Source organism: Micromesistius poutassou (assembly GCF_964030765.1).
Source record: "Micromesistius poutassou genome assembly, chromosome: 24".
NCBI classification, from domain to species: domain Eukaryota; kingdom Metazoa; phylum Chordata; class Actinopteri; order Gadiformes; family Gadidae; genus Micromesistius; species Micromesistius poutassou.
Genome location: NC_140294.1, coordinates 4,528,569 through 4,545,125, shown reverse-complemented (window position 1 = coordinate 4,545,125; position 16,557 = coordinate 4,528,569). Strand labels below are relative to the sequence as shown.

Sequence of the window (16,557 nt, the reverse complement as noted above, 5' to 3'; positions counted from 1 at the left end):
AGAAACTGGGTCCAAAAAGTTTTCCAAGAGCCAAAGAACACATTCATCTTTTCGCCTTTCACGCACATGACAGACAAACCACAATAGAAAGATGGGATTTTTTTGTAAGTGATTTAATTTTTTTTCCCAATGACAATGGTACAGACAACATGAAAGCAGAGGGGGAGGGCGAGATAGAAAGGGGGAGGGAGAGAGAGAGAGAGGGGAGAAGAAAGGGAGTTCGGACATCATTGTATGCCTTGGTAATACTTAAAGGGGGGGGGACACATCGGGGGGTTAGGACGGGGGATCGAGAGGAGGGGGAGGGGTCAGTCAAGGCAAGAGTACCAAATGGAGTAAAAGATATCGTATCAAAAATTTGTTTTTTTCATATATATATATTTATATAGGACTAGTAATTCTCTCATTTAACTATGCAAAGCAAGGAACAACAAATGCCCATATTTTGTGTCTTGTCTTGTCTTGTCTTATTCCCCCCCCCCCCCCCCCCATCATCTTTAAGCCTCGGCATCCCTAAGCGGAGCCATCTTGATTCAAACAACAGGCAACTTTATTGTTCCGAAAAAAACAATGGAAAAAAAAAAAATAATAAAAAAAACAGCCTGGACACGTTTTCCTGGAATTTTGGGTCAGGAGGGAGGGGGGAAGGGGAGAGGGGGGGCGGGGCGGGCATCCTGAAGTCCTGTCCAATGTGGCTTTTGCGTCTGTCTCGTTGTGGGCGTGTCCAGTTCGTCGCTCTCTGATTGGTCGTCGTGTGGTCGGGGGAGGGGGGTGGGGCTGCGGCCCTCAGCGTGTAAAAGTCTTGCCCCTAAAAAAATACAAATGACATTACAGGCACATGACATGACATTACAGACCTAATTATCAAAGTTCCAAACTTCAACAAATTAATGATAGCAAAGATTCAACAATGGAACATGCTCTATCCAAAAAGGGTCTTATGGCGCATTTACACCGGCAGGTGCGGGTCGGTTCGGTATGCAAAGGTGTGGCATGGTTTGCGTTTCCACCGCCAAAATTGGGCGGGGTCCAGACTGAGCCGTGATGAGCCGGACTCATTCTGTGCGACAGGGGGATAATAACAACAAACACAGTACCCGTGAAGATTCGTTTATTGAAGAAAATGTCACGCAAAAGTTTGTCGTCCTTCTTGGACGTCCTACATTGATGCTCTTTGTTCATTGTGTCACGTTCCTCTTTTTCCTTGGATTTATTAGCAGGCTACACTGTGTCGGGCTGCTCTGAGATCACGATGCTTACGTCGCTGCCACGGCTATCGCCATCCGGCTTAAACCCCGCCCTACCATAAGAGTACTGTCGGCGGTGGAAATGCGAGCCGTAACTGTGCTGGGCCAAACCGCACCTTCACTACTGGGCCGAGGCATGCTGGGCCGAAGAGCACACACACCGGTGGAAATGCGCCATTATTGAACTTCTTTAGCAACAAGAACTTCACCAATTGAGGAACAGGGCAGGCTTTAGGAGGCATACAGGTAACTGTCAACAGTTGGGATCGAACCCACAACCCGTCAGCCCAGTTTAGCTGCTTATTACCGACCAAAACCACAAGAGCACGTACATCCGTATGTGGAGGAGACGGATAAGAGTGTCATCAGTTACACATTAACTACAGAAGAAGAAGGCCCTTTAAAGGAACAATAAAAAGCAATGAGGACAGATTCCTTTAGAGCGATAGGGAACTTTGTGTATCTATACAAGTATGTGTTAGCACAGCTGTAGATAAGACATCTGGAGGAATAAGGTCAATAACACACACACCCCTACCTCTCTCTTGTTTCAACTGAAACCTAACCGCTCAAATATTATTATAGCCAAGCGGCATGCCTCAAATACAGTGAGGGAGTGTGTGGGTGTTCAGAGCACACACACACACACACACACACACACCAGGTAGCAGGTAGCAATGTGTGGTGCCCCCCTGCAGGGTTGGCAACTTTTGGTTTTTGGCTGGAGTGAGACTCTGTAGAATCTTATAATGCATACATTATAACAGGGTTGCGGGCGGACAGGATTGTTGTGTTGGATTGCGGGCGGATGGGATTGTTGTGGTGGATTGCGGGCGGACGGAATTGTTGTGTTGGATTGCGGAGTTGGCGGAGTTGTTGACACACACACACACACACCTCTCTGTTGTTTCAACTGAAACCTAACCACTCAAATATTGTTATAGCCAAGCGGCATGCCTCAAATAGTGTGAGGGAGTGTGTGGGTGTTCAGAACTTTGAACAACTTTGAACTTTGAGATGGGGGCAATGATGGTCAGGAGGAGGAAGAGGATAAAGAAGATGACGAAGAGGAGAGAGTGATGATGATGATGATAATGAAATGGAGGAGGATGGAGAAGATGATGAAGAGGAGTAGGGGGTAAGAGGAGGGAAACATTATGAAGAGAAGGAGGAGAAGAGGAGAGGGGGAACACGATGATGAGGAGGATGAACAGGAGGAAAAGAGGGGGAATATGATGAGGAGGAGGATTAACTTACGTGATGGTCTTCATCTCCTTCTTCTCAGCGTCAGGGCGGGCCCTGTTCAGCACCTTGAGGAAGTCTGAGGTCTTGGCCCTCATGCGTGTGTGGATGTAGGCCTGAGGACACAAAATGGCCTCTTTCAAACTCTGCAACCTTGCATTCTTGTATATAGTGGAAGCCCTTATTAACAGCAATATTACATTCATGAAGAACACAAGTGTGTCCTTTCTAAGGAGTGTGTGTGTTCTGTTTTTTGCTGCATAGTGATTAATAACGGTACTTTTGACTGGAAATTTATCTTGAAAAATGTTGACTATTTTAAACACAGCGTCAAGTAGCTATAATGAAAGCTATGAACTTGATTACACACATATAGAATTACCTGACATTCCATATGTGTACCTTGGTGGAAACCCACAAAACAGCCCACAAAACAGATTACAGCACAGGAGAGTACAGAGATTTAGAGAGTTTCTCAGTATGTCTGGCAGCCCTCATCCTGATTGGTGAACTCTGGATTGATTCTATTAATGAATACCGCCACTGTCTGCGGGGGGAAATGACCACAGTCCTTCATCGCATGATGATAATGACCATGTTTTGATTTGAGTGCTTGAGAGCAGTGGCTAGTGACAGACAGGTTAATATGTTGAGAGTGCCAAGGAATAAATGTGTTGCAGCTCTGGACTAAAAACTATTAGATCCATTTTCAATACCTAAAGAATATTACTATTATTTATGGGAAACACCATCGATCATGGATAGAGTCGTTCTCTGTAACAAATCCAATCAATGATGCTCCAAATCCAAATACACTCGGAGGTCTTAATGTCTCTTAAAATACCAGAAACCCAGTTCTGAAGGGGGAGGGGCAAACTCCGTACCACTTTGGAGAGCAGAACCTTCAAGGGTCCACCTTTCTCTAAGAATTAGATTCCTTGCCTTCTTGTTTGTTAAATTGAATTAAGAAATGTGTACTTTGTTTTTATTGTTTGAGAACCTGTGGGACATGACCCCAGTTCTGTATTGCGATTTGACGTAAAGTTTTTTTTATCTTACGTGAGAACAAAACAAAACATAGTTGATGCCCTTTAAATAAGGGCAGATCCACTACAGCACCCTCTGCAGGACGGGACCAGTCATTTGCGTCCACTACAGACCATGGACGTTGGGGGGCAGCCATGCACTGACCTTGGAGCACTTTATGTGATAGTGCAGGTAGTCGCGGAAGGTGTGGATGAGGTTGATGGTGTTGTCCCTGGAGTTGAGGCTGGTGTGACGTGGGAACAGCACTGCAAGGGCCACAGAAGAACCACACAATGAGTCATTACACTTTCTTCATCTCAGACGTTCCCCCACAGACCGACACAGTATGTTAACGGTTAGCGGCTAACAGACCGAAGGTGATGTATCCGATGTTGTCCCCGACGGCGGCATCTGTGTCCTTCAGCTCCAGGGGGGGCTCCCTGTGGCTGAACAGGACCTGGGGGGCCGTGTGGCTGGCCCGCCGCCCCTCCTTGAACTCCTACACACACAAAATGGTATGAGATGTATGTTTATAAAGCAAATTAATAATTACTTGGCAATTAATTGCTGATACTGATGATGAAATGCCAGTTTCAGACATTCCCTAAAAACGTTACAGCAAAAAACAGCAACACAGCCAAACTATACAACGATGTTGTGTAAAGTTCGACTGTATTGTTTTTTTTAAACCTTTTCTGTAAACCAAGCAAGCGGCCCAACTGCTAGCGTGTGGGGTTAGCTCTTTGTTGTCCCCACCTGCATGAAGACCTTCCCGATGATGACGTCATCGTCGTCTTTGAACACAGTGCTGAACACCACGGTGACGCGGTCCTTCTTGGCCTCCAGGTACCTGCGGGGGGGAAAGACATAAAAAAACAAAACATCCATTAAGTCAAATGAAGAGAGACACTACAGTTGACCACTGAAAAGCTGCAATTCAACAGCTGATGCCTGGCGGATCTACTTTATTAAATACACTTAAATAATAAATGACAGTTGATTGAGCAGAAGCTTGAATCCAAATGGTTCCACAGGGAAACATGTTACAGAGGACCTGAACAAGCAGGTAGGGGTTAGGGGGCATCGTTAAGGACGGCTACAGGTAAAGTGCTCACATTTGGGGGTTCCCAAACCCAGAACCTTCCGGACAGGAGTGAAATGGCCCCCACCACTATGTCAAGTAGGGGTGGGAATCACCCCACGATACGATACGATACATGGCCCGTGACACAATAATATCGCGATACAGTGGTTCTGCAATAATCCATATATTGTTAGACAATCCTAAAACAATACATCACGATATATGTCTAACGATGAATACTAAAAGTTTTTCAGTTGGTAGTCTTTGGCCAGTTAACGTCAGTTCAAGTTTCCTTCATTCTTGTGTTGAGGGCCCCCTCGAGGAACAGGGAAATCTGGTTAGAGCGCCTTATTTTATAAATTAAAAGAATCGATATTTGGGGTGATATTTCCTGTCTAACTTTCTCTCTCCGTCTCTCTTCACGATTAAAGCATAAAAATGCAAAATAAATTCTTTAAAAAATCTCTATATATTATAGCAATATTTGGCGCCAGTGTATCGATTCACGTATCGCACGAAGAAGGGCGTATGGATATTTTGTCCTCCCCCTCATAGTGGGTGGTTTAGAAGAGCAGGACATGAAGCGAGGAGGTGGAGCGTCCTTACATGGACTCGTCGTCCCGGTAGTGGACCACGGCCCGGGCCTCGCCCTCCCGGCCCTCCTCCTGGAACTTGAAGTACTTCTCGAACACAGAGGCGAAGCAGTTCCTCTTCAGCATGCCCGCCTGGTGGATCACGTCCTGCTTGTCGGCCGGGACCGCGTCCAGGTCGTACAGCAGGGACACGTTGTAACCTTGGGGACGCACAGCCAAATCAGAGCAGGACAGAGGCAGGCGGCCAATCAGAAAGGAGGCAGGAGATTACTCAACCGCCCTGAACAAATCCTGTCATTAACAAGGCAACAATGTACCTGTGGTATGAGACCACAGGAACTGATAAGCTTCTAGTGCAGGGGTGTCAAACTTACGGCCCGTGGGCCTACGTTTGACAGGGGGCCCAATCCTAAACATAGGCCCGTGGGCCTACGTTTGAGAGGGGGCCTAATCCTAATCCAGCCCGCGGGCCTAATCCGGCCCGCAATGTCAACAACTCCGTCAGCCCGTAACTCTGCATTCCAGCGTTAACGCGCGTCCTGGTGCGGTAACACTGGCACGTCAACAATTCCCCGCGACTTGGACCAAGACTTCAATTTTGGCCCGCTGTACAGTTTGAGTTTGACACCCCTGTTCTAGTGAATCAACTTCAGTCACACATCACACAGCTTTTACTGTGAAATAATAGTGGGGTTTAACAGGGTTTAATGTGTAAATGCATGCGGGAGCCGTAAAGCAGAACCTACCAGACTCAGGCGCCACCAAGAAGTTCCCATAGACTCGCTTCAGCAGCTGCAGAGAAGTTTTTTTAAGATTTATTCATAGAGCATCCAAAAACTCAACCCAAATAGAAAAGAGGACATGATAGAATTGTCTATATAGATAAGACTAACATCAATTCCTCCTTTAAATTGTATACAAAATTGCCCTTTGTAAAATCATAAACTTCAGTTTTAAACAGGACTAGAGTGATACCACTTATGCCTTCAAAATAGTTAAATGTATTGCTGGAAATATGTTGGCAATGGTAATGATTGGATTCTCATTCCCATCATCTGGCCCATTTATTCCTCAACATTTCTTTCATGCATCTGCATGAAATCCACTTATCGACAAGTGAGTTTCTTCTCCCTCCAAGTCTCAATACATGGACTCTGGGTGCTTCTCACAGGCCAAACTAATCAAACAAGATATGACTTCCCACAGTGCAAACTCATCAAACCTGATCCAGCAGTCTTATTTCCCCTGATCTGCCTCTTGCTTGTAAAGCCACAGAGCGGTAGGGTGAGGGTAGGGGGGCGTTAAAAATATGAAGAAGAAAAAAGGAGAGAGACTGTCGTTGGAAGGAAGCCAAGACTCACACACACATCAGCACTGGTCGCAGTCAGAACTTCCTGGCCTGGGGTGAGTCAGATAGCTCACTTCCTGTTTCTAAGAGGGGCCCAGGCAGCATTCTACCATACATGGAGAGAGAGACGGCCTCACCGGCTCAGCATGTGGTGAAACCCCAGGAGCACAGAGACCCTTTAGAATGAACCCATTACGCTCATATATTCAATGTTTCTGCTAGCCATTATTCTGGTCAGCCAACAAGATTCTAATGTACCGGCCAAATGTGAAGTGTAACGGCTAGATTTAATGCTGCATGTTTGTAGTGATACGCGTGTGCAGACAAACAAAACAAACATTTGTGTTGTAACAAAAAGGTGTTTTCCACATGTTCCTCTTTATTGTTACAGTAGTGGGGTTTTAAAGAATTTTGTAAACGGATGTCTGATCCGCCGTTAGGTTGCTTTTGCTTTCACAACTATAGTCCGGTGGACTGGTCAGATACAGGGACAAGGTTGGTGATGTGTTACACATTTTGTTTGGTTAAGCGATAACACTGGACTTCGTTGGGTGAACTAAACATGTAAACAGACCCCTTATTGTCAACGCAATGCACACTTATTGGACAGAAAGTCAGAGGGAAACTCACAACCCTTCCTTGTGGCACAACTATAGTACTTGATGTAGCATTTTATCCTAGCTGTCTTTGTTGTATACAGGGAATGAGTTAACCTAGTGATTGTTAGTGCTTGGCCTTTGGTTCTATGAACATCCTTACTGCGATATATTGTGCGTGCGTGCGTGCGTGCATGCGTGCGTGCGTGCGTATGTCACGAGAACCGATACTTCAGTACCAAGTCGATGCTACAAATCTAAAAACGTGACGGTACTCGTTTTTCTACGGTACTGTAGGTACCGGGGATGCAATTCCTCCGGACGTGACACGGGCAGAATATACATTTACAAGTGTTGTAGTCTGCCGTTAAATGCCAAAGGAACACGGAAGATGCCAACTGCAGCTGCAGCGAGTGCGACAGCTCCGCCTCAACTAGTCAAAAAAAAAAGAATAGGAAGAGTCGTGTCTGGAAGTACTTTGCGTCTGGAATGCTGCGCTGCGGGACTGGTTCAGACGGGACCCGTTTCAATGTTGTGCTTCTAAACACGCATGGTATGACTGCGTGCGGCATCACTTGATGTTGTTTTGATTGAAGATTGCCAGGTTGTAGAGTGTGTGTGTGTGTGTGTGTGTGTGTGTGTGTGTGTGTGTGTGTGTGTGTGTGTGTATGTGTATGTGTGTGTGTGTGTGTGTGTGTTGCGAGCGTATGCGATTTCAAAGTAACAAACCAACTCAAAGCTGATGCATGCATCCAAAACTATTCGTTCAAGACCAAAAAAACAAATCAAAAACAGCATCGCTTATTTGCTTCAAATACTTTCTTTTGTGTATAGCTGCATGACTGCCTGCTTTCAGTGTGTATTATTGTTATTTTTTTATTAGGTGCCAAGTACAAAGTGCGAGGCAACTTATTGTAATCGTTAGTTTTATTATTTCGCCACGTTTGACTTACACAGCCTAAACCGCTCGCACGCTTTTTATGAAACTTACTACAGCTGTAGAGGTTGACTCAACATTAACAGACAGCAAATATTACACTGATTGGCCCAAAGGTGGCGCTATAGCAACTGTCCAAAAATGCAAAATTTGTACAAGCATACCTCGTAACCGCTTTGACTTACAGTCATGAAACTTTGTTCAGACATGCATATCCTCATGGTGAACAAATATGCCTCAAGAACCTATGACTTCCGGTGAGCAGATTTGCGGCCATCTTGAATTTTGTTAAAAACATTCAATTGCCTAAGGATCCCAGGTTTTTGGCCTGACAAAAATCCTTTAGCCCATATCATCTAAGGACCAATGTCTTCAATCTGACATAAAGATTAGTCTGTACAATAAATTTTAAAGCATCCATGAGCCATTGACTTCTAAAAGGGGTGTGGTTTAAACCGCAAAAAGACTTAAATGCTCATATCAACATCAAATTGGACTCCTATAATCTTGACTCCAATACAAAAGTTGTTCAGAATCAAATTCTGAACAAGACAAAGTCAACATATTTTCAAATAGGGTGACTTAGTGGCTGTTGGGGACCAAAGTTTCAACTGCTCAAGTGAAATTAAGTTGATTGACAAAACAACATGGCCGCCAGTGGCTAAAAATTTAACTTAATGCCAAAAAACAAGGTTAACTTAAAGCAATCATCATTGTATCTATATCAGGCTATACGGAGCACTATAACAATTAACTGAAAATCCCACGCTCAATGTTAGGTGACTAAAGGCGGGGTTAACTTGAGTCAATCATCACACAAACATGGTGTACTTAAAGAAGCATAGGTCAAGGTTAACCTGGCTAAATCCATATGGTTCATCCATATAGGACCATAGGGGGTGCTACAGCAATTAATTGAAAACTTAGACTCATAACTCCTCAGCCATTTGACTTACAGTCATGAAAGCCTATCATCAGATCTAAGCTGAGGCTATTCCATAACTGTCAGTTATGTTATTTTTAAGGTTGGCAAGGAAATGGTTCCAAGGGACGGTTGATGGTAGCTTCCAAACAAGTACCTTTACATTCCACCTATGATTTAATTAGCCAAAGGTATTACTTCCTGACGGACAGGTTGGTTGCTCTTAGTAAGCAGAGAACCATTCTGCCCCAGCCATTGCCAATTTAGCCCACAATAATATGTTTTCACTTGTTCTCTACCTGGTAGGATATTTTAAACTTCAAACTCTCCAACCCAATGTGTTACAACTATCGCTAATCGAAACAGCTATGCAAATCTATACAGTTAGAAACTCCAGAATACTCATCCTGATCAAATTTTGGATCAGCTTTCCCCAAAAACACTAACCAGTGTTGCAAGATTGGGCTGTTCCCCTCCCAATTGGGCTACTTTTCATCACTTTAGGCAGACATGAAACTTTGTTCACACATGCATATCCTCATGCTGAACAAATATGCCTCAAGAACCTATGAGTTTATTTGGATAGATTTGCGACTATTTTGAACTTTGTTAAAAACACTCGATTCCCTAAGGATCCTAGGTTTTTTGACGTACGGTCATGAAAGTTTGTTTGCCCATCACCAGATCCAAGCTGAGCCTATTCCAGCGTTGTCAACTCTTTATGGTCTGCGTCACGGTCTTAATGGTTAGGGTTAGGTTTATGGTCTGCCTCACGGTCTTAATGATTAGGGTTAGGGTTAGTCTTAGGTTAGGGTTAGCCTGTCAGGTCTGGGTTTGGGTTAGGGTTAGGGTCTGCGTCAGGGTTTTAATGGTCTATCAGCCATGGTCTCCGTCAGGGTTTTAATGGCCTGTCAGGGTCTTGATGGTTTATTGGTCGGCTTATGCTTGGCACCGTAAAATGCTGCTTGCAGCTTTAATTATTCTTGTTATTTTTAACAATTTATTTTTAATTAGTCATTGAAGGCTACATGCCAGTGCCACTGTTTCTGTAATGTTCAAATATTTTTAATAAATGAGTATGTTGAAGTACATCAGATTTATTGTTTTTGTTTTTTACCGTGGTATCGAATTTGATATCGACTACTAAATTTCTGGTGTGAGTGTGAGTGTGTGTGTGTGTGTGTGTGTGTGTGTGTGTGTCTGTGTCTGTGTGTGTGTGTACCTCATCCGCGCCATGCTCCTGCAGCTCCTTGTAGAACTTGAGGGAGATGCTGACCATCACCTTGGTCTTCTCTCCGTTGGGGTTGGAGATGTGGTAGAGGACGCCATCGAAGTCTGGGGGAGGCAGGGAGGGGCTGATGAGCTCCAGCGCTTTATCTATCCCTCCAATAAACGACGATTAACTATCGAGTCGTTTAGCAGGGAGGTTTTTACACCAATGGAAGTCATTAAGGAGCAGGTAGGGGTTAAGGGGCCTCATGATCACTGATGCCTACAGGTAAGGTTGCGGACAAAGGGAATCGAACCCAGGGCCTTTCAGCGAACCTTAGTGAGTAACTTAGCCTCCCTTATTCTACCCGATGACATAATGCACAGGACACCAGAGGGGAACAACACACATGCCCACAGGAAGGGATGGCATTAATAGATGTTGATTAGGGAAGTGTGTTGCTATGATAGCATTCATTTGTCGGTTTGTAAAACAAATCCTAAAATAGGTTCTGCTGAACCATTGCACCACATTGGATGTTGATGTGGTTCGGGGTACTTGTAGAGAAATTTTGTATTTGCTGTGCATAATTGAAACCAAGCTAAATAAAACGGGTGTAAGGTGCAGAAGAACAGTTTGAAATAGCCAAACGTAATTTGACCCCACCTGCAAAGGTCACCTCCACAGCCTCCGGTTTGGTCCTGAAAGGAGAAAATCAGTTTGCTGTGTCAGGCAATACTTTAGAGACAGCTTTAAAACCGCATAGTGCTCATCAGTGTAAAATAACCCAAAATCAAAAATATGACGCCCTATGATTAAATTAACACACAATGCAATTGAATTCTCTCATTAATTATATTGCAATTATTTTGTAAATGTTGTAATCGTAGGACTAAATATATACAATTTACTGTACCACCTTGCAAGGGTTTTGCAAGCAGTTATGTGTGCAGAAACAGAGCTGCAGGCAGTGCAGAGACTTGACCAGACTGGAGCAGGAACGCGGAAGTGAGTGAAAGGGCGACGGCCTGCATAGTCTAGCTTTCATTGCATATTATATGTGAGACGATACATCTCCATATATTGTGCACCGAACATACATGTGAGACATCAACACGCTGTAGACCCATCCAGTGGCAATTCCTCCCAATTAGTGGCATTAAATGGAGATTAATTGAATGATAAATTAAAAATCTCCCATCTCCCATTCTCGTCCCCGGGGATCTGCGGTTTGGATTTTGTTTATCTCGGATTCAACGTTTGATCATGTGCCACACAGCGTGTTGATTGTTGCAGTGTTTGTGTTGACGTGTTGGGGTTGTGTAGTGCTGTAGCTCAGCAGTGAGGTAGCCGTCAGCAGGAGCCTCAGACAGGAGATGGGAGCCACAGACACACCCCACCGCTCGGCCAAACCCAGCTTATATATATTATATATTAAAGCTTTTGACCGGGGCTGGTGATGAGGATGTGTCCCGGGGAAATGCGTGTATTTTACATGAATAAACGATATTATAATCGTTCAGAATTGCTGAGAAATAATGATGAAAAAACCTAAGGTTAGCCTGTTAGCCTGTTAGCAACAGAGATATAACTCACCCGTTGGACGCGCCTTCGAACTTCAGCGACAGCGTCTCCTCTATGATCCGGTTGTTGATCTCTAGCAGAATCATTGCAGCGAGGGCCGATGTGGAATACGGTTAGTTGCTGTATATAACGATCGACTCTGGTCCGAAAATTTGGTCAAATTCTGCGATTTCTCTGACAGTTTTCCTTCCTTCCGGGCTTCCGTCTTTCGCTTCCGCATCCCCGCCGCCCAGGACCTCGCCACAGATGCCTGTCCGCTGTGTGCCTGTACCAATTCAATTGAAAAACTTTAAAATCATGTTTGATTCTAACAAAAATATAATACTTCAATTAAACCTATCTATTATTACAAAAATAGGATGATTATAATGATTACCCAATTATTAATCAATTTGGTGTTTCGCTTTGCTTGTATTTTTCAAATAAATCTTTTCATCGATTTTTTACATTTAAAAAAGAATAATTAATTTATTATGCTCCTTGACCTAACCCTCCTATAACACAGATAATAATAACCCCCATGTGCCACAAGGCTTATTTTTCAAATATATATTTTCGGCAATTTTTCACAATTAAAATAAATAAATAAACTCATTATGCTCCTTGACCTTTTGACCTCAAGTTGTCAAACCAACTGTGCAACATACAGATTAATGTGTCACAAGTGCTTATTTTTCCAATAAGCAAAAAAAAATATATATATTTTCATCAATTTTTCATTACATACATTTTAATTCCACTGATTTTGTAAAATTGATATTGTGAAATTGTGAATTTTCTTGGTGTGTGGATGGCACCTTTCTAAACACTCTTTGTTCATTTACTTGCTGATACATGACTGTCAGACTCTTATGTCTCTGACTTTTCATCCACAACAACTCGATGGGTGTATCAAAATTGTCATTTTTAAGTGACAGTTGAATTGTTAGCAGTCTCTGCAGCCACCTCCTTTTGGCTTATATGAAGGTAAGATTGAAATATTGTTATGTTTTACAGAGTTTGTTTGGTGGTTCGCTACATGCAAGAGGTGGTTTCACGATATCTGCATTACCCTAAGTAAAGGTAACTCCCCAGACACTGACTTGCCATGGCACTGTGTCTTATGTTAAGACACAAGGGAAAAGGTATGTGAAATAATGAAAATAAAATGTGTGACTGCATTATTGTGTTAATTAAAAATCTATTTTGAGTCAATACAAACCTTTTAATGCTTTAAATGGAGTAATTAAAAAAATGAATTCTATTTTTCTATCTATAGGCACCAGGACACAGGGACAGTAAGAAGAAGGAATGAAAACAAAGTTATGTTATAATAGAGATCGTCAATGTTACATTTTTGTGTGATTTTGAAAATAATAATAAAATAAGAGAAAGAAATGTCTGATTTCTTAGCCATTTATCGGAACTCAGGATAATCTGCCCAAATAGAAAAGGATACTTTTAAAGCCACGTGTAGAGGGTGGATAATAAGTTATTCAACTGCAAAAAATAAGAAAATGCTAGACAAAGTGTCTAAATAATCTTATGACTGAATTAAAGATTTTAGTAACTCAACATATGTTTCCAAAAAGTACTACACTTAAGATTTCATGATTACTGACAAGATCTGCCTTGCAAGCAGTTTTACATAAGGAGACAAAATTTGCTGTTTCAACTTGGCATATTCCATACTACCCAAATTTTTTACCCAGTGGTAAAAAATTGCTGAAAAGATATATTTGAACAATAAGCCTTGTGGCACGTGGGGGTTATTATTATCTGTGTTATACAGTTGGTTTGACAACTTGAGGTCAAAAGGTCAAGGAGCATAATACGTTTATTTATTCATTTTAATTGTGAAAAATTGCCGAAAAGATATATTTGCAAAATAAGCCTTGTGGCACATGGGGGTCATTATTATCTGTATTATACAGTTTGTTTGACATCTTAAGGTCAAAAGGTCAAGGAGCATAATAAATAAAAAAATAAAAAAGTAAAAAATAGATGAAAACATATATTTGAAAAATAAGCCTTGTGGCACATGAGGGACATTAATCTGTATGTTCCACAGTTGGTTTGACATCATTCACTCAAATGGTTGAAGCGCATAATAGGTTTGTATTTTGAATGTTAAATGAATTTTGAATATTAAACTAACTAAATAAAACTAACTAAAATTGCCGAAAATATATATTTGAAAAATCCAACCGAGTGTTGGATTGCGAGCGGACGGGATTGTTGAGGGGGTGGGGGTGAGGTGGGGGTGGGGGGGGTTGAGTGTCGGATTGCGAGCGGACGGGATTGTTGACGCAAATTGACAGCAATTTGGCGCTCGTCCGGAGCGACAAGAGATCTAACAAGTTTTTTGTTTTTTTTGGCGTGTCATTTGTTGCGTGTGTGTGAGAGCGTGAGATTGATGCTGAAAGCGTGAGTGTCACGCCAGATGCGTGAGAATTGGCAACCCTGCTCATGTGATGGCTGGTTAAACCAGCCATCACATGGTTGGCTGGTTAAACCAGCCATCACCACACACACTCAGGAGATCTTCATGGATCACCATCGTCATGTATCATTGTCTGCAAAACCTACAATAAATTTGCTTCCAACATCCCCAGCCTGCGTCCTGCTTATGGGGGAGCCCTGTAAAAGCCACCTAGGTGGCGTCATAAATGGACTGCATACAGCACTTCTCTAACCAGTGGCCACTCAAAGCGCTTTACAATATTGCCTAATATTCACCCATTCTTGCACACATCCACACACCTATGGCAATGTCAGTTAAGTTACGCATTATTGTCCCTTTTTGGGGGAAATTCTTTCTCTGATTTTGACCCATCCGGGAGCCGGTGAACACACCCAGAGCAGTGCAGCTCCCGGGGAGCAGGTTGGGGTTTTAGGTGCCTTGCTCAAGGGCACCTCATTCATGGATGAGGACATAGGAGAGTGTTGCACAACCACTCCCCCCGTCCATATTTTTTCCTACCGGTCAGGTTTCGAACCGGCCACCCTCCGGTTACCAGTCCAACTCTTTAACCAGTAAGCCACGGATGCCCTGTCAGCCATGTAAGGCGACAGCCAGCTCATCGGGAGCAGTAAGGGTGAGGTGTCCTGCTCAGCGACACCTCGACACTCAGCTAGGAGGAGACAGGGATTGAACAAGCAACCTTCCGGTTGCCAGCTAACCCACTCTACCGCCTGAGCACACATTCCGCCCCCTCACATCTTCGTTGCTATCACACGCACACTGATGTCGTTGTTGCTCGCACTATAGGTCAACAGGAACGTGCTATTTTCTTGATAACATCGGGGAGTACTTTCCGTGGCTGGGCGAACCAGAACAAACCTGTTTGATGTTGTAGGAAAAGGGGTACCAGTGTGTATTTAGTCCCCTGTTGGTGTTGTTCAGCCTGAACCCTGCTCACAGTGGCAAGACAACAGGTGTTGTCATGTGTGTGTGTGTGTGTCTGGTGTGTGCTCACCTTATGAATTAAAGTGGCTCGGGGCAAGGTGGTGCCACAGCAGACAGACACCAGCAAACTGTATTGCTTTGTGTAGAACATGTTAGAATCACCTTATTTGAATCACAATGTTGTCTGACGTTACATTATACATCGTCGCTTTAATCCACAAATACACCCAATATATGTTTTGTGGTATGATAACCCTGGTCAGAGTCCAGTTTATGTTTCTTTTTTTTGGCTGGGTATACTCCCTAGCCTTTTTTGGTGTGGGGGGTATGTGTGTGGAGAGTGTGTGTGTGTGTGTGGATGATGGCTGGTTTAAGCACTATCAATGTGCACAGGTTAAACCAGCCATCACCACACACACACTCAGGAGATCTCTAGCATGTTGGAGGAAAAGACGCACAACATTCCAGGGGTTGTCATTCACCTCAAACCTTCATAGTGATTCTGTTACGGATTAGATCCGATAAGATGCATCATAGAACTGTTAATTCAGAATAGTAATTTATATATGACAAACACGTGTTTTCTGACTGTACTATGATGGTCAGAAATGGTCTCTTTGTGGTGCTAAGGTCAATGAGCAGCACATACACACAAACCCACCCACACAGACATGCACACACATGCAAACACACTATGTCTCACTAGGGACGGAGGAGAGAGACAGAGAGAGAGAGCGAGACAAGAGGAAACAAAGGGAGACACTGTTGGAGCACGGGACAAGTTGTGATTTATGAGGTTTCAGGGGCGGGGTTACAACTCCTCATGTCCGCCCCCGTGGTCAATGCAAATACTCGTAACAGCTAATTAGTGCTCACCTGGAGACAGAAGAGAGACAGGGGAGGTTTTACATGTTTACGCTTGTTCTGTGTTGTTATGAAGTATGCGCGTGACTCCCCGACCAATCGAGGAATGTCCGTATGCATTCCTGTGTGTTTACTATGTCTTCTGTCGCGGGTTAACCTGACCATTAAGTCAGGTTACATTCCTCCTATTCTGTTTGATCAGTGAACGCATGTGTGAACGGATGTGTCTTAACGTTACTATTTGGTCACTTAGCAGACGCCTTTATCCAGAGCAACCTACAGTGAATTCAATATTTGTTTGATGTGTGTTGGACTTACTGTCATATCTCCATTTATTTAGTCATAGGCCTACTGTATATATTAAAAGCATTTTACTCATTTTTTTTATTGGAGTTGAAGGTACGTCATGGGGGGGGGCCATCTTGTCCAACCCTGTCATCACACCAAAGGCAGCGATATTCTACACATGGTGTGTTGAACACGGTTTGACCTTGTAGCAAATGGCCAGTACTACAC

General features: G+C 43.4%; 1 protein-coding gene across 1 annotated transcript; it reads right to left on the bottom strand.

The window, feature by feature from the left end:
* Positions 1 to 105: 105 nt before the first annotated feature.
* Positions 106 to 12,008, bottom strand: arpc2 (actin related protein 2/3 complex, subunit 2). The gene is made up of 10 exons (XM_084487788.1): positions 11,802 to 12,008; positions 10,872 to 10,906; positions 10,218 to 10,330; positions 5,939 to 5,984; positions 5,206 to 5,392; positions 4,272 to 4,365; positions 3,888 to 4,014; positions 3,681 to 3,781; positions 2,505 to 2,605; positions 106 to 808 (listed from the first exon to the last, which is right to left on the bottom strand). Exons 1-10 carry the CDS (start codon positions 11,873 to 11,875, stop codon positions 787 to 789), a joined length of 900 nt encoding a protein of 299 aa, XP_084343914.1. The 5' UTR covers positions 11,876 to 12,008; the 3' UTR covers positions 106 to 786.
* Between the last annotated feature and the right edge of the window lie 4,549 nt (positions 12,009 to 16,557).